Raw genomic sequence first — 12,450 nt, forward strand, 5'->3', positions numbered from 1 at the left:
CTTCCTCTACGGCTGTATTTGTTTGGTGCTGTTTTATTTTGTATGTATATGTGCCTTGTCCTCTTCCAGGACACACAAAAAAAATCCCTTTATTAATGAAAACACCGTGAGACCCTCGACGCACGCGCTGCGACAATAACGGACAAAGCCCACTTTATTTACTATGATGCCCTCACATCCCCCACCCTTATAAAAGCCCATCGCATACGCTCACTTTCTCCAACATCATCACACCATCTAATCTTTGCTTTCTGCTCTGCCTTTTTAGTTGAAGAAAAGAAGAATGTATTCTTACATGGGGATGGGGATGGGGTCAGACCCGATGGAGCGGTTGGTGAAGCTGGCGTCGGAGAGCGCGGTAGTGATATTCAGTGTGAGCAGCTGCTGCATGTGCCACGCTGTGAAGAGGCTGTTCTGCGGAATGGGAGTGAACCCAGCGGTGTACGAGCTGGACCAGGACCCCAGAGGGAAAGAGTTGGAAAGAGCTCTGATGAGGCTGCTTGGCAACTCACAAGCTGTTCCTGTTGTTTTCATCGGAGGGAAGCTGATAGGTTCCATGGACCGAGTCATGGCATCCCATATTAATGGAACCCTGGTACCACTTCTCAAGGAGGCGGGAGCCCTTTGGCTCTAATTCTCTTCAAAATAATTAATTATATGACTTGGATGCATAGTGCGAACAAGAGGCGCCGGAGTTGGGTTTTCTCATTCCATCTCGATTATATACTATTAGGCATTAGCTAATTTTAGTTAACATTCCGTTTTTCAAGTGTTGTTTTATAGTTGGAGATTTTGAGGTCTCCTTAACCCCTATGCCAAGTCCAATTAATGTAGCTCACCTGTTGTCTCATTGTATAGAGAATGGAAGCTCAAAACTTATCTTTTACTTTGCTCGATCGATTTAATTTTAATCACCAAAATGCAAAGCAAAACCAGGTGTGGGGAAAATGGGAATTAGAAACACACCAACTACTCCTATGCTACTCTGGCTCCGGGTTGAATGTCATAGAATAGAAGAATTTATCTTTTTATTTTAAAATTAAAACAAGGATCATTGACAGCACATCTAGTGTGATGGAGGACCCCACCTCTGTTCCTAGGTTTTCTTGATCAACCAACACACATGTTAATTTGCATCAACACGCTCACATCAATGCCTTTCCTCCACTGTACTAGTACTTGGAAGCGAAGATAACTACTTTGCTTTACATCTCTCAATGGTAGAAATTGGATTGCGTTTATGTACAGTTTAAATCTTTTTCTGTTAGTTCAGCTATACCAACTTCAAAAAATATAGTCTAAACCCAGAATATATTGGCCAACAAAGTCAATTCAAGCGTAACATGTAAATAACAAATCACTATTAAACTCCATAAATTCTACTTGTCGTAGGTATTATAAGATAAAATTAGCCAACTGTTTGGAGACACAACCTGTCAACATAAGAAGTTCTTCTATATTAACTTCTCATTCTCCACGTGCTCTTATGCGTTTAATATCCTAAACCAAGAGTAAATTCTAGTGGATGAACACTCCTACTTCGAATCCTTGATGAAGTCGGGAGATAAAATTTGAATATAAATGAGAGCATAGAATACTAAACTTATTAAAGGTTTTATCAAAACTTAGCGAATGACACTGTACAAGCTTCACTCTAAGCAAATTTGACTTATCAAAACTTAGCGAATGACACTGTACAAGCTTCACTCTAAGCAAATTTGACCTTCTCTTTATCTCTCTCTATATATACACAGTGGGGATCTAGAAATACGACTTTAGTAGGGGGCAAACTTAATTAACTTTAAAAGGAGTTTATGATTTTTTAGGTTTGGGGTAGAATTTAAATTTGTAGGGGATTAATGTAATAAAATTCATCTTAAAAGAGATGTTATGTAATTTCTAAAAAGTTAGAGGTAGTGGCCCCCACCTAACCCCCTTGTATCCGTTAATGTATATATGAGAAAGGATTATATGGAATAATGATATTATCATTTTCCAAGTTTAATGTCAATCAGTAATTTCATCCTAAATTTCAAGATTTTCATTTGGATTTAATTTTTTCAGGATGAAAATACTGATATAGCATTAAACTATTAGAAAATGAATACAGATGACATGACATCACTGTTTCATACAATCTTATTCTGTATATGTAATGAAAAGAGGCAAATAATTCGGTGCTAATTATTTAAAAATATAAGTTGTTTTATAATAATTAAATTTTAATTTTTTAACAATAAAAGAAATTAATATCATTATAAATATATATTTATATTTTAATTTCTTGTAATTTTTTAATGAATTAGTATTGCTTAAATTGTGATACCAAGAAAACACATAGATATGATGCTACAATAACAGTAGGGACGAGGCTGGATGATGTTTGTAATTTATTAAGATTTTATTCTCTGGAGAGTTTAATATGGAAGAATGAGAGGTAACATCGACCACATTATAGTGATGCACCGGTGGAAGGGAACACTTTGATAGTAGATCAGATGCATCTTAAAGACAAGGGAACATATAACATTTATTATGCCCACAACCTTGGATTCGTATTATAAATTATGTAATAATTTTTTTGCTACATTATAATATTTCATTATATCTAGAAGTTAATTGAGCGGTTTCACCTATCAATTACTTCCATTCAATTATAAAATTATTAATTATTTTAAAAGTATTTATAAATTTTGATATTTTAATAAATTTAGAAAACTGTACAATTTTTTAAAAATATATATTATGAGAGATAATAGTGTTAATTATTCTAACATTACTATTTCAATCAAAGTCACATTCAATTTTGAAAAAAAATCAGTAGACTATTAATGGAGTTTTATACTTTACAGAGTGAAAGTGATGGCAAGTATCCTATAAGGTATAATAAAATAAAGGTGATAGCAAGTATCCTATAAGGTATAATAAAATATTAAAAAAATAAATATATAAGAGAAATGAGACACATGGTAACTTTTATCTTTGCTTGTAAAGTTAAAAACTACATTTTAGTGTATCAAATATTAACCATTAATTTTTTTATTAATTTGTTACATAAATTTTTCACTCATATTACCGGTGTGTCATAATCTAATATAAATAATTTTGTCATTGTCTTGACTTATATAGACTGGTGATTAAAACTCTTGTTAGACACTAATTTGATACAGATTCAAACCATGTGACTGCTATAACCCTATCTAATATAAAAAAAATAATCATTATATTCAGGGGCAAAACTAGAGGGGTTGGCAGGGCCTCGGCCCCCTAAAATGAAAATTTTTTCATCTATATCTTTTAAAACTTTTAAAATATTAAATTAATAAAGAAAAAGTTACATTTTGCCCCCTAAAAATATAAATATTTGATTTAATGTTTTAAAAATTATAAAAATATAAACTATCAAAATAGAAAAATTAATTTTACTATTGTAAAAATTACAATATAATTTCGCCTTTAAATTTTTTCTAATTTCACACTGATTATAATTTATATCGTTGTTTTTTTTAATTATATCTCCGGTGAGTATAAATTTTAAAATTAAAGTAGATTGTATACCCCACTACGTCAAGAATTGGGACTTTAATAATAAATGAAAATAAAATTCTTAATTATATTGAATAATTTTCAATTAAAATATTATTTATATTTTTAATATTCTATAAAAATAAATTTGGAGTTAAATTAAGATAAGATATGAGATAAATTGAGATTAAAAATATGATATGATAGAATTAAAACATAACACATTGTTTAATGTGCAATTCAATCCTTTATAATATAATTTTAAAATAAAATAATAAATTAAGTAATAAAATATATTTATATGTATACATTACTATAATAAATTATATAAATAATTCTTGAAAAGTATCAAATTATGACAAAATTAAATATAAAGATTAAATTTCAAATTTAAATATAATATACAAAGATTGGAACTGAAATTTAACCATTATTATGGTGGACTAAAAAATAGAGGATCATAATTGTACTTGAACTATTATTTTATAATATAAAAAGTAAGAAAGGATCAAAATTGCAATTAAACAAGCCACGTCTTATAGATAGATTGCAGTCAAATGAAGCCAAATCTAAAATGTTCCTTTTATATATAATTTATATAAAATTAAACTCAAGTTAGTTTGATGTATTTTTTAAATAAAAGTTAGGAGATAAAATCGAAGTATCAAGTGGGAGGGTAGTAGAGGTGTTTATTGGCTGCTTAAAATATAGGAAGTTTTAGATAAAAATATAAGTTTAAAAAATGAATTTGGACAAAAAAAAAATACTCATTTAAAAATGGGCCAGGTCTCGGGTAAGATATTTTTAGCCCGAGTCCAGCCTTGCCCGCCCTGAATTCACTAAAGGATAAACAACTCTGTATTTTTTTATTTTATTTTTGAATGTTATTTTTTTGTTGTTTTCTCCTATTTTGCTACCATTTTACTATTATGTTGTTATTGTTTGGATATTGTATAAAACTTATTTTATTGTTAATTTTGTTATTATTTTAAGGCATTTGTTAATTTATTATTATTATTTTAGAGGCATTTGCTTGTTAAGTTGCATCTATCTTAGTGTTATTTAAGTCTACATATTTTTAAAATTTATTTTTAATTTGTTGGGAAATATTTATTTTGATGTTTTTAGTATTTTTGATATATTATATATATATAAAAATAATATAAAAATTAATACTGGCCATCCAGACTGAGCCCGAGTTTTAGTATTTTTATCTGGGTCGGACTTGAGCAAAATTTTAAGCCCATTTTTTGACCCAAGCCTGACCCGAACCCAATAAATGAGCATAATTTTTTTATTTAACCCGGTCCAAACTTAGCCTGGCCCAGCCCTGAATACCTCTAGAGGGTAGGCGGTTATAAGAATTTACACTGGCAATAAAATTTTGGAAGAATGAGAGGGAACATCTTTATGGTGGTGCTGGGCATTGCAGGGGAACATGTTAGTTTAATGTACTGTACACCATGCTCAGCTTGCTGCTGTGAGCTTCAATCAATATATGAAGGCACTGAAAAATCTTAAATGCCCCAAATAGATTACCGCAGGCGCAGGCCACACATACATACCATTTAGTATGCCCACCCAGTTACTGTAATCATACAAATGATACCTCTCTATTAGGAAAAAAAAAAAATGATACTCATTAACCAGAGACAATATTCTCCATGTACTAGTTTTGTACATGAGAGTAATAAATATTACTATAATTCTTCAATATCATTTAAATCGCTTCTCTTTATTATATTAGACATAAGAAAATTTCAAAATTACATATACACTTAAATTATTGTACAAATATAATCTACAGATCAATTTCACGATTTTGAATGTATTGAGCACTCTTCACTGATAGACTAAATTTTGGGACTCAAAAATCATATATATTATACAAGAGATGCATTATTATATTTGGAAATGTGAGTGAAAATTGTAAGGATTGATTTCTCAGCAACTAAAGAAAGAATCATTCCAATAATAATTATAGTTGTAATCCCTACTTCAGTATAACATCGTAACCATTATCCCTAATATGATTCTAATAATTGTAAACCAAACTAAATCTCAAAACAATTAGAAAAATGTGTTTAATTGATTCGAGGAATACACATAAGTCAAATGAATAGTTCATTGTGTGACATATTGATGTATTATATGCTTCTTGAAAACGCTATTATGAGCAATATTAGAAATGTAGCCTGAAATAGGAAGGAGGTTTGTCACCTAAAAAAATATCTTTTTCTAAATTATGAAATTATAAATTAATATGATATTAAAATTATATATTTTCAATATAAATATTAAAATTCTACTCAACTCCTTTTAAATTTATAATTAAAATTTAACTTTTACAATTTTTTAAAGGTATCATCTATTCTTATGATTATCATTGTAAAGTTTGATGTTGGAAGAAGAGAAAACACTCGTCTCAATAGGTTAATTAGTTAAAGGCAAACTAACTCTATAATGCCATTAGCGAGTATCACAAAATTTATATACTATATTTTAACTCGGTATATAATGCTATTACCAGTGAATAGGTTCGAGTATTATTTCTCATAACATTCTCGGATTCCCATGTAGCTTCTTTAACCCTGTGTCGATGCCATAATACTTTCACTAATGCTATTCTCTTATTTCTCAGCTCTTTGATCTCGCGAGTTAAAATTTTCCCTGAGTATGCGAAAATTCAAGAATCATTTATTTACATGAATTCATGAAAATTGTCTAATGGACTAACAACAAATATTATCTCCAATTCACGCATAATAAAGAAACAAATCATGAATAGATTTTATCTTTTTAACAAAGAATGCATAATATATATATAACCTTATATATATATATATATATATATATATATATATATATATAGTCCGTCATGATTCAAGTCAAAGTCTGAATCCATGAAGAATCAAGAGAATAATAAATATATTGATATTACGATAAAGGTAATTATCATTCACTAAAGATGTAATTTTAATATAATAACTTCATAATTACTTTAAAAACTATAATAATTTCATAAATATAATAGCAGCAAAATCAATATATATCACTAACATGAATAAAATACCGCAATTATTAAAACTAAAAAAAATTTGAAATTGAATTATTTTTATTTAAAAATAACGCGGATTTCACAAACCCAAATTCCTTTTCTATTAATTTAACTGATTAACTAATAATATTTTAAAACCACGAGAAACCTATATGATTTAGGTTTTCTAACTGAAAATAAAAACCATAAGGAATCATTATTAATAAAAAATGTTCAACTATGAATCCATTAAATGGAAACAAACTAAACCAATTGTTAAATTCTATTTAAAAATATAATAATATATTTCATAAAACAATATACACATGAGAGCACTAAATATGAATCATATAAATCAATCAAAATTTGAATCAAAGAAATAATGAAATAATGCAACAAAGCAATTCTATCAATAAACTCGAGATGAGCCGCACAAAATTAATAAATTTACGTATAAATGCACCACAATATGCATTAATTATACTTTTAGTAAAACTAAAATTCTAATACATTTACAATTACTAAATAAAACTAAAACTTGTTAAATTTGAATTCTCAATTCTAGAATAATCAATGGAATAATAGAATTCAATCGACATCCCTATTATTTAATTGCTCAATGGAAATTAAAGCATAAACATTCAAAATCCATCAAAATTAAAAATTAAAGATCAAAACCAAACATCAACATAAATATAATCGAAATATTAAATCTATAAAATTTAAAAACGAATTAATCTAAAAATAATAGAGAATTAATTCATTCTAAATGATTCGACATAACAAGGCTTTGATATCAGTTGTTAGAGCAATAAAACTCTTATACAAAACTTAATAAAGTAAGATCTATCATGTCAAATTATTAAAAATGATAAAACTAGATGAAAAACGTACTGAATCCGTTAAGTTTTTTACTGTAATTTTAATTTAAACTAATATTTCTAAACGTTGTATAAAAAAGACTAGATATTTATAATGAATTTAATGTTAAAAAAGATAAAATTAAAAGATAAAATTAAAACAACATCAATTTCAAATGAAGGAATGCCAATAAATATTTTTTTAAATAAGGATCCGGTAAATTATTAAATTTTAAAAACAATTAAAGAAGGTTCCATCTGTATCTGTTTTGTTGTACAACTTTGTATTATTTTGAAATTGAAATCGCAAACTTTACTTTCAATCTTCCTTTTTGATGGTTGCCACTCCGCCCTTTTCAAGCTGCTTCACCTTCTTAAGCAGATCCTCTATGGTAGTAGAAGCATTCTACAAGGAACAAAAATCAATTAGGAAATTAAGGGAAAAAAGTTGAAAATGTAGAGAAAATCATAGATGGAAAAGGGGAATTATATATGCCAACCCTTAAATTTTTCCTTAATCTATTTTCCTCCTTTTGTAGCCTGCTCCTTTCTTCCGCAAAATTCTCAACCAGAGCTGTCTGCTCCTTCTCCAACCCTTCACTCCGTTGTTGTTCTTGCTTAAACTTAAGTTCCAATGGAAAAACAATATCAGCTTCACAATATGCTAAAACCAATTTATCATATTCTTTGTTGTATTCATTTAGCATATATATGAATTGACTTCTTCAGGTTAAACATGTTTGAAATGATAAATAAATAATCAAATTGGTAAGCAGCCAATGAACATACTTGCAATTCAAGTGTTTCGCATCTCTGTTTTTCGGACTGTAAATCGCGGTTCATTTCATTCAATCTGCAATTAAAAGGGGGGATTCAAATAGTTTTTAAGTAAAAAAAGGACAATCTTAAAAATATACAAAACATACAAGTCAAGGGGAAATTTTGAGCAAATACCTTTCCCTCAAGTCCTGATTCTCTGCTTCCAACTTGATTAAAATCAAATTCTCCAAGTCACAGTTGCTATCTGCTGCCTACATGTCGAGAGAATTAAATGTCGAATTAGACCCCAAAAATGAACTAAAGAAAAAGAGTACTGTCAAATCCAATTCTAAAACAATCTTACCATTGTAAGTGAAATGATGTTTCCTAAATGGCTACCAACAACATTTATTTACCTTCAAATGAGAAATTTGTGACATGGTTTTCGATGTGGGATGCTGATGAGATTCGCCCTTTTTAGAGCTTCCATCTTGATTTGCTTCATCTACAAGTGGTCTTTGTTCTAACATTTTATCCACTTGAGTTCTAAAACTTCCCCCAATAAAAACTTGCTCATATAAATTTGGGTGTGAAGAAGACTTATCCATAGTGTTAGGGGTACCACATCCATTTTGATTGGGAACCCAAGATTTCTCTTTAATACCAGATTTCATGTTCCAACCCTTGCTTATGGAGCCCTGCTCTTTCTGAGTTGGATGTAAAGAAGACTTCTCTCCAACACATGGAACGAAATTCGGAGCTTTTGAGATAGAGCTCTTTGTAGGCCTCCTGGGTGCATAACCAACTTCATGGCAGTTTTTAAACCTACCACAGAAAAGCAAGAGAAAGTTCAGAGACCAATAACCACAAAACCTCCTTACACACATATATCATACATGAAAAAGAATCACGTATAAAGTCATTACTCAATCTGGTATCTCTAATAATATCCTTTTTGATGTATATTAACAATAAATTTTCCATTATCATCAGATTGATGGTTAGATATATAATTTCAATTAACTCGAAAATTCTGATGCATAACCCATATGAATAGCATAATTAACAGAATATAAAAATGCAAAAAAATATATAAATGAATGTAAAACTAAACTACTAGTTTTGCCTCTTGTGCAAGTGATTTCTACACATGTAATGTGAAGTACGAACCAATAGTCCTTCTGAATTCCTACAAGTTTAGCCTCTAGTCTTGAAAGCACAACAGTTCGCTCAAAACCCTGTTTGTCGTGAGCTGGTTCGACAAAGTTGGCCTCCAACACACCTATTACAGAAGGTCAAAAGGAAAAAAAAAAAAGAGTTAGCAGCCAAATAATCTGTATAGAAAAGAAAGAATACAAGTAATTATTCGTACCAAGCACTCCCCGGCCACTACTTCCAGCTACATTCCAAACCCTCCAAAATGGCTAATGAAGGAGTTTTTTTTTCCATGCATGAACAAAACACAAAAGGTTAAAGCCCAATGGTGTCTCACCCCATGATTTTGGATTCTTTTGACTAATTAATAGAGACTAGAGAGAAAGAAAACTAAAAATCTAACCTTGATAAGTCGGTTCTTGTGGTACACATTAAATCCTTGAATATCAATATGGTGTTGTGCATCCTTCGCAAACCCAATCGTCACAGTTGCAACCATCTATTATAGAAACCCGACAAAAATTGCTCAGTTGCAAAGAGTGTAAAAGAAATAATAAATGAACAATCCAAATAAGAGATTAAGCCTTGTAGCCATTACATCAGAACTTATGGGTGCTTTTCCAGAAACAATCTGAGGCCTGTATGTTATCCTTGTAGTGAGCATCATGTCATTGACAATGTTATGATGTTCAATGTCTTTACCACGCAAAATCATTGTAAAATTGGTTGGAAGCCTGAGGTAGAGGATTGATGCATAACTCTACAAAGAATGAAGGGAGAAAATATGATTAATCAGCTTCTAACAATGAAGTCCTGATGAATTACTATACTGATCGTGATCAGATACATGCAAAGTCATAAGTGTCTCACCCTCAAAGAATGTCGATAAGTTAAAAAGTGCCTGGAGTTGTGAAATGTTTTTGCCATTTCTATGTTCTTTTCATCACGGTTGACTCCTCTAATTTGAATATCCTGCCATTCCAAACGTCAGATATAATTTGGAATTTATGGGAAGACGCGTCCAACATCTTTCAGTTCTTAAAATTCAGTGGAAACTAAGAAGAGTGATATAAGAGAAGGTGTTGGAAGCATACATGGAGATCGGTGTCAAAATCTAGCTCCAGCTTTCCTTCGTCATCCTCCCACAGATTGTAAATTATTATCCGCGTACCATGATCTTTAAGAAAATTGAACTAAATTTGACAGAAATAACAGCAAGACAACTATTAGTAGGGTTCTTTTACTTCCATCAACATCAAATAAGAAAGGATATCTAAATGATGAGAAGTTACTTGGTCAAGTAGATGAGCTTCAGACGTGTATGGTGACCAGTGAATTATAGTCTCCAAATTTCTGTTCCAATCATCCTCAAAACATCGAGTCATCTTGGTCCAATCCCGTCCTTTTTGCTCAAAATCAATCTTTTCAATTCAAAAGAAAGAAAGTAACAAGGCACATTGTTAAGTAACTGTACAATAAGCATAAAAAACTTAAATTGAAGTCTTCTTACTATTGGAACTACAATGTCCTCCTTCCCGGTTTCTGTCAAAAATGTGTAGGAAAGTACTCCAATACTCCTCGTTGGGCTAAAGAGAAAAGGAAATAAATGAACAAATTTAGCTTTTAGAGTCTCAAAACAAAACAGTAAAGTATCAAGTTAGACTGATGATTAAGGAGCCAACCTTTTTCCATCTGTCCCAAGACTTTGAGAAAACACAATAACATCTGCGCCAAGCCTCATAGTACTTGTCTTGAAACCATTTCCGTCTGAATTTCAGTAAAACATAAATAACATGCAATAATTATGGAAATGGCTTGTAAAGTATGAAGACTTGAATTTTTACGAAAAATATTGAATTATTGTAGTGATTCCTTCTATATTCTTATATGTGACAAATGAAGAGCAACTTACATTGACCAATGGTATTTGCCATTTTACTTTTTGAAGAATATCCAAGAGACATGCATTGCCTCATTTTATCCGGACTCATCCCTCCACCATTATCTACAATCACAGACAACGAGCAGTATAGGATAAAAAAAAATTTCTACCAATAAAATTCATTTGCAAAAGAGTCACAAATTTTTTCTTTTATACACATTATGGAAATTTACTGAACTGATGCTGCTGAAGACATTAATAAATGCATATACTGGCAATTACCTTCAACTACCAACATCTTGCTGCCATCTTTTTTATTTTGCAACATATCTATGCTAACATATGTAGCTCCATTGCAAGCCTGATCACAAGCCCAGTCAGAATATGAATACAAGAAAAAACGAAAGGGGGTTTTACTATTCTGGTTTAAAAAGAATTGCAAATACCTCGTCCAGTGCATTGTCCAAAAGCTCAGCAAAGGCTGTCCAAGAAGTAAATTGTTTTAATCATAATTATCCAAGTTCTAATGGGAAAGTAAGGTTTTTCATTGTGTGTACCTCCAAGAGCCCATTTATGGCTGGTTGCATTTGAATGTAGAAACTTAGGATGGACCCTAACATGATCCATGCCAACTGTAAAATAAATATATCAATATATGTTATAATTAAACCGTCTGTTCATACAAAGTCAAACAAATTCAACTGACAGTAATAGTATAGTAAAACTTACAGAAAAATGTTAAAAGAAAGAGGCAGGAGCTTAAACTAACCAGTAGAAGACATGGCGGAATCGCATGCATTGCCTCCTTCATAATCTCCTGCTTTCCAGAACTGTTTGCAACCCCTCAAAACCTTACTTTGTTGACGGATTTCAACAACTGCACTCGCAAACCCCTTCGGAATCCCAACAGTTTCCCTCAAAGACGAAGGTACTGTCTCCGGAACTTGTACGGACAAAGGCTCCGGCGGAAGCGGAGCCAGAAACATTGTTTTCCGTTTCTTAGTTGGGAAAGAATCGAGAGGGTCATCAGAATTTCGTTTTTCCGGAGCCGCACTGGATTGCTGAAATCTTAGTAAGGAGTCGCCGACACCAGAAGAATCGCCACTGCTCATACTAGAGCTGCTACTATCACTGTTGATGTCAATGGCGGGTTGCTGAGCTGGAGTGTGTTGGATTTTGTCGTTGAACACGTCGGGTTCGGTTTTCACTCTGATTTGATTGCCATTAACAGG

The 12,450-nt window shown here is 31.1% G+C and overlaps 2 protein-coding genes across 2 annotated transcripts; one reads left to right on the forward strand and one right to left on the reverse strand.

Annotated features, from left to right (window-relative positions):
- Positions 1-226: 226 nt before the first annotated feature.
- LOC108458705 (glutaredoxin-C5-like) lies at positions 227-695 on the forward strand. The gene has a single exon (XM_053023566.1). The coding sequence runs from the start codon at positions 284-286 to the stop codon at positions 632-634; it is 351 nt and encodes a 116-aa protein (XP_052879526.1). The 5' UTR covers positions 227-283; the 3' UTR covers positions 635-695.
- Positions 696-7,510: 6,815 nt separating this feature from the next.
- On the reverse strand, positions 7,511-12,015 carry LOC108458706 (protein MICRORCHIDIA 4-like). The gene is made up of 19 exons (XM_017758109.2): positions 11,988-12,015; positions 11,776-11,850; positions 11,665-11,699; positions 11,501-11,579; positions 11,249-11,341; positions 11,019-11,103; positions 10,847-10,922; positions 10,629-10,757; positions 10,431-10,529; positions 10,207-10,308; positions 9,935-10,096; positions 9,740-9,835; positions 9,554-9,605; positions 9,352-9,463; positions 8,598-9,006; positions 8,377-8,453; positions 8,212-8,275; positions 7,923-8,045; positions 7,511-7,828 (listed from the first exon to the last, which is right to left on the reverse strand). Exons 1-19 carry the CDS (start codon positions 11,998-12,000, stop codon positions 7,742-7,744), a joined length of 1,968 nt encoding a protein of 655 aa, XP_017613598.2. The 5' UTR covers positions 12,001-12,015; the 3' UTR covers positions 7,511-7,741.
- Positions 12,016-12,450: the final 435 nt, after the last annotated feature.

This window comes from Gossypium arboreum, chromosome 12, assembly GCF_025698485.1.
Source record: "Gossypium arboreum isolate Shixiya-1 chromosome 12, ASM2569848v2, whole genome shotgun sequence".
NCBI lineage: Eukaryota > Viridiplantae > Streptophyta > Magnoliopsida > Malvales > Malvaceae > Gossypium > Gossypium arboreum.

Excerpts from the sequence above, each read along its gene's own strand:
- LOC108458705 (XM_053023566.1), top strand. The coding sequence starts at position 284 with ATGTATTCTTACATGGGGATGGGGATGGGGTCAGACCCGATGGAGCGG.
- LOC108458706 (XM_017758109.2), bottom strand. Across the intron at positions 11,104-11,248 it reads GGCAAATACCATTGGTCAAT|ACGGAAATGGTTTCAAGACA; the intron begins GTAAGTTGCTCT and ends ACTGAAATTCAG. Across the intron at positions 8,454-8,597 it reads CACAAATTTCTCATTTGAAG|GCAGCAGATAGCAACTGTGA; the intron begins GTAAATAAATGT and ends CTCGACATGTAG.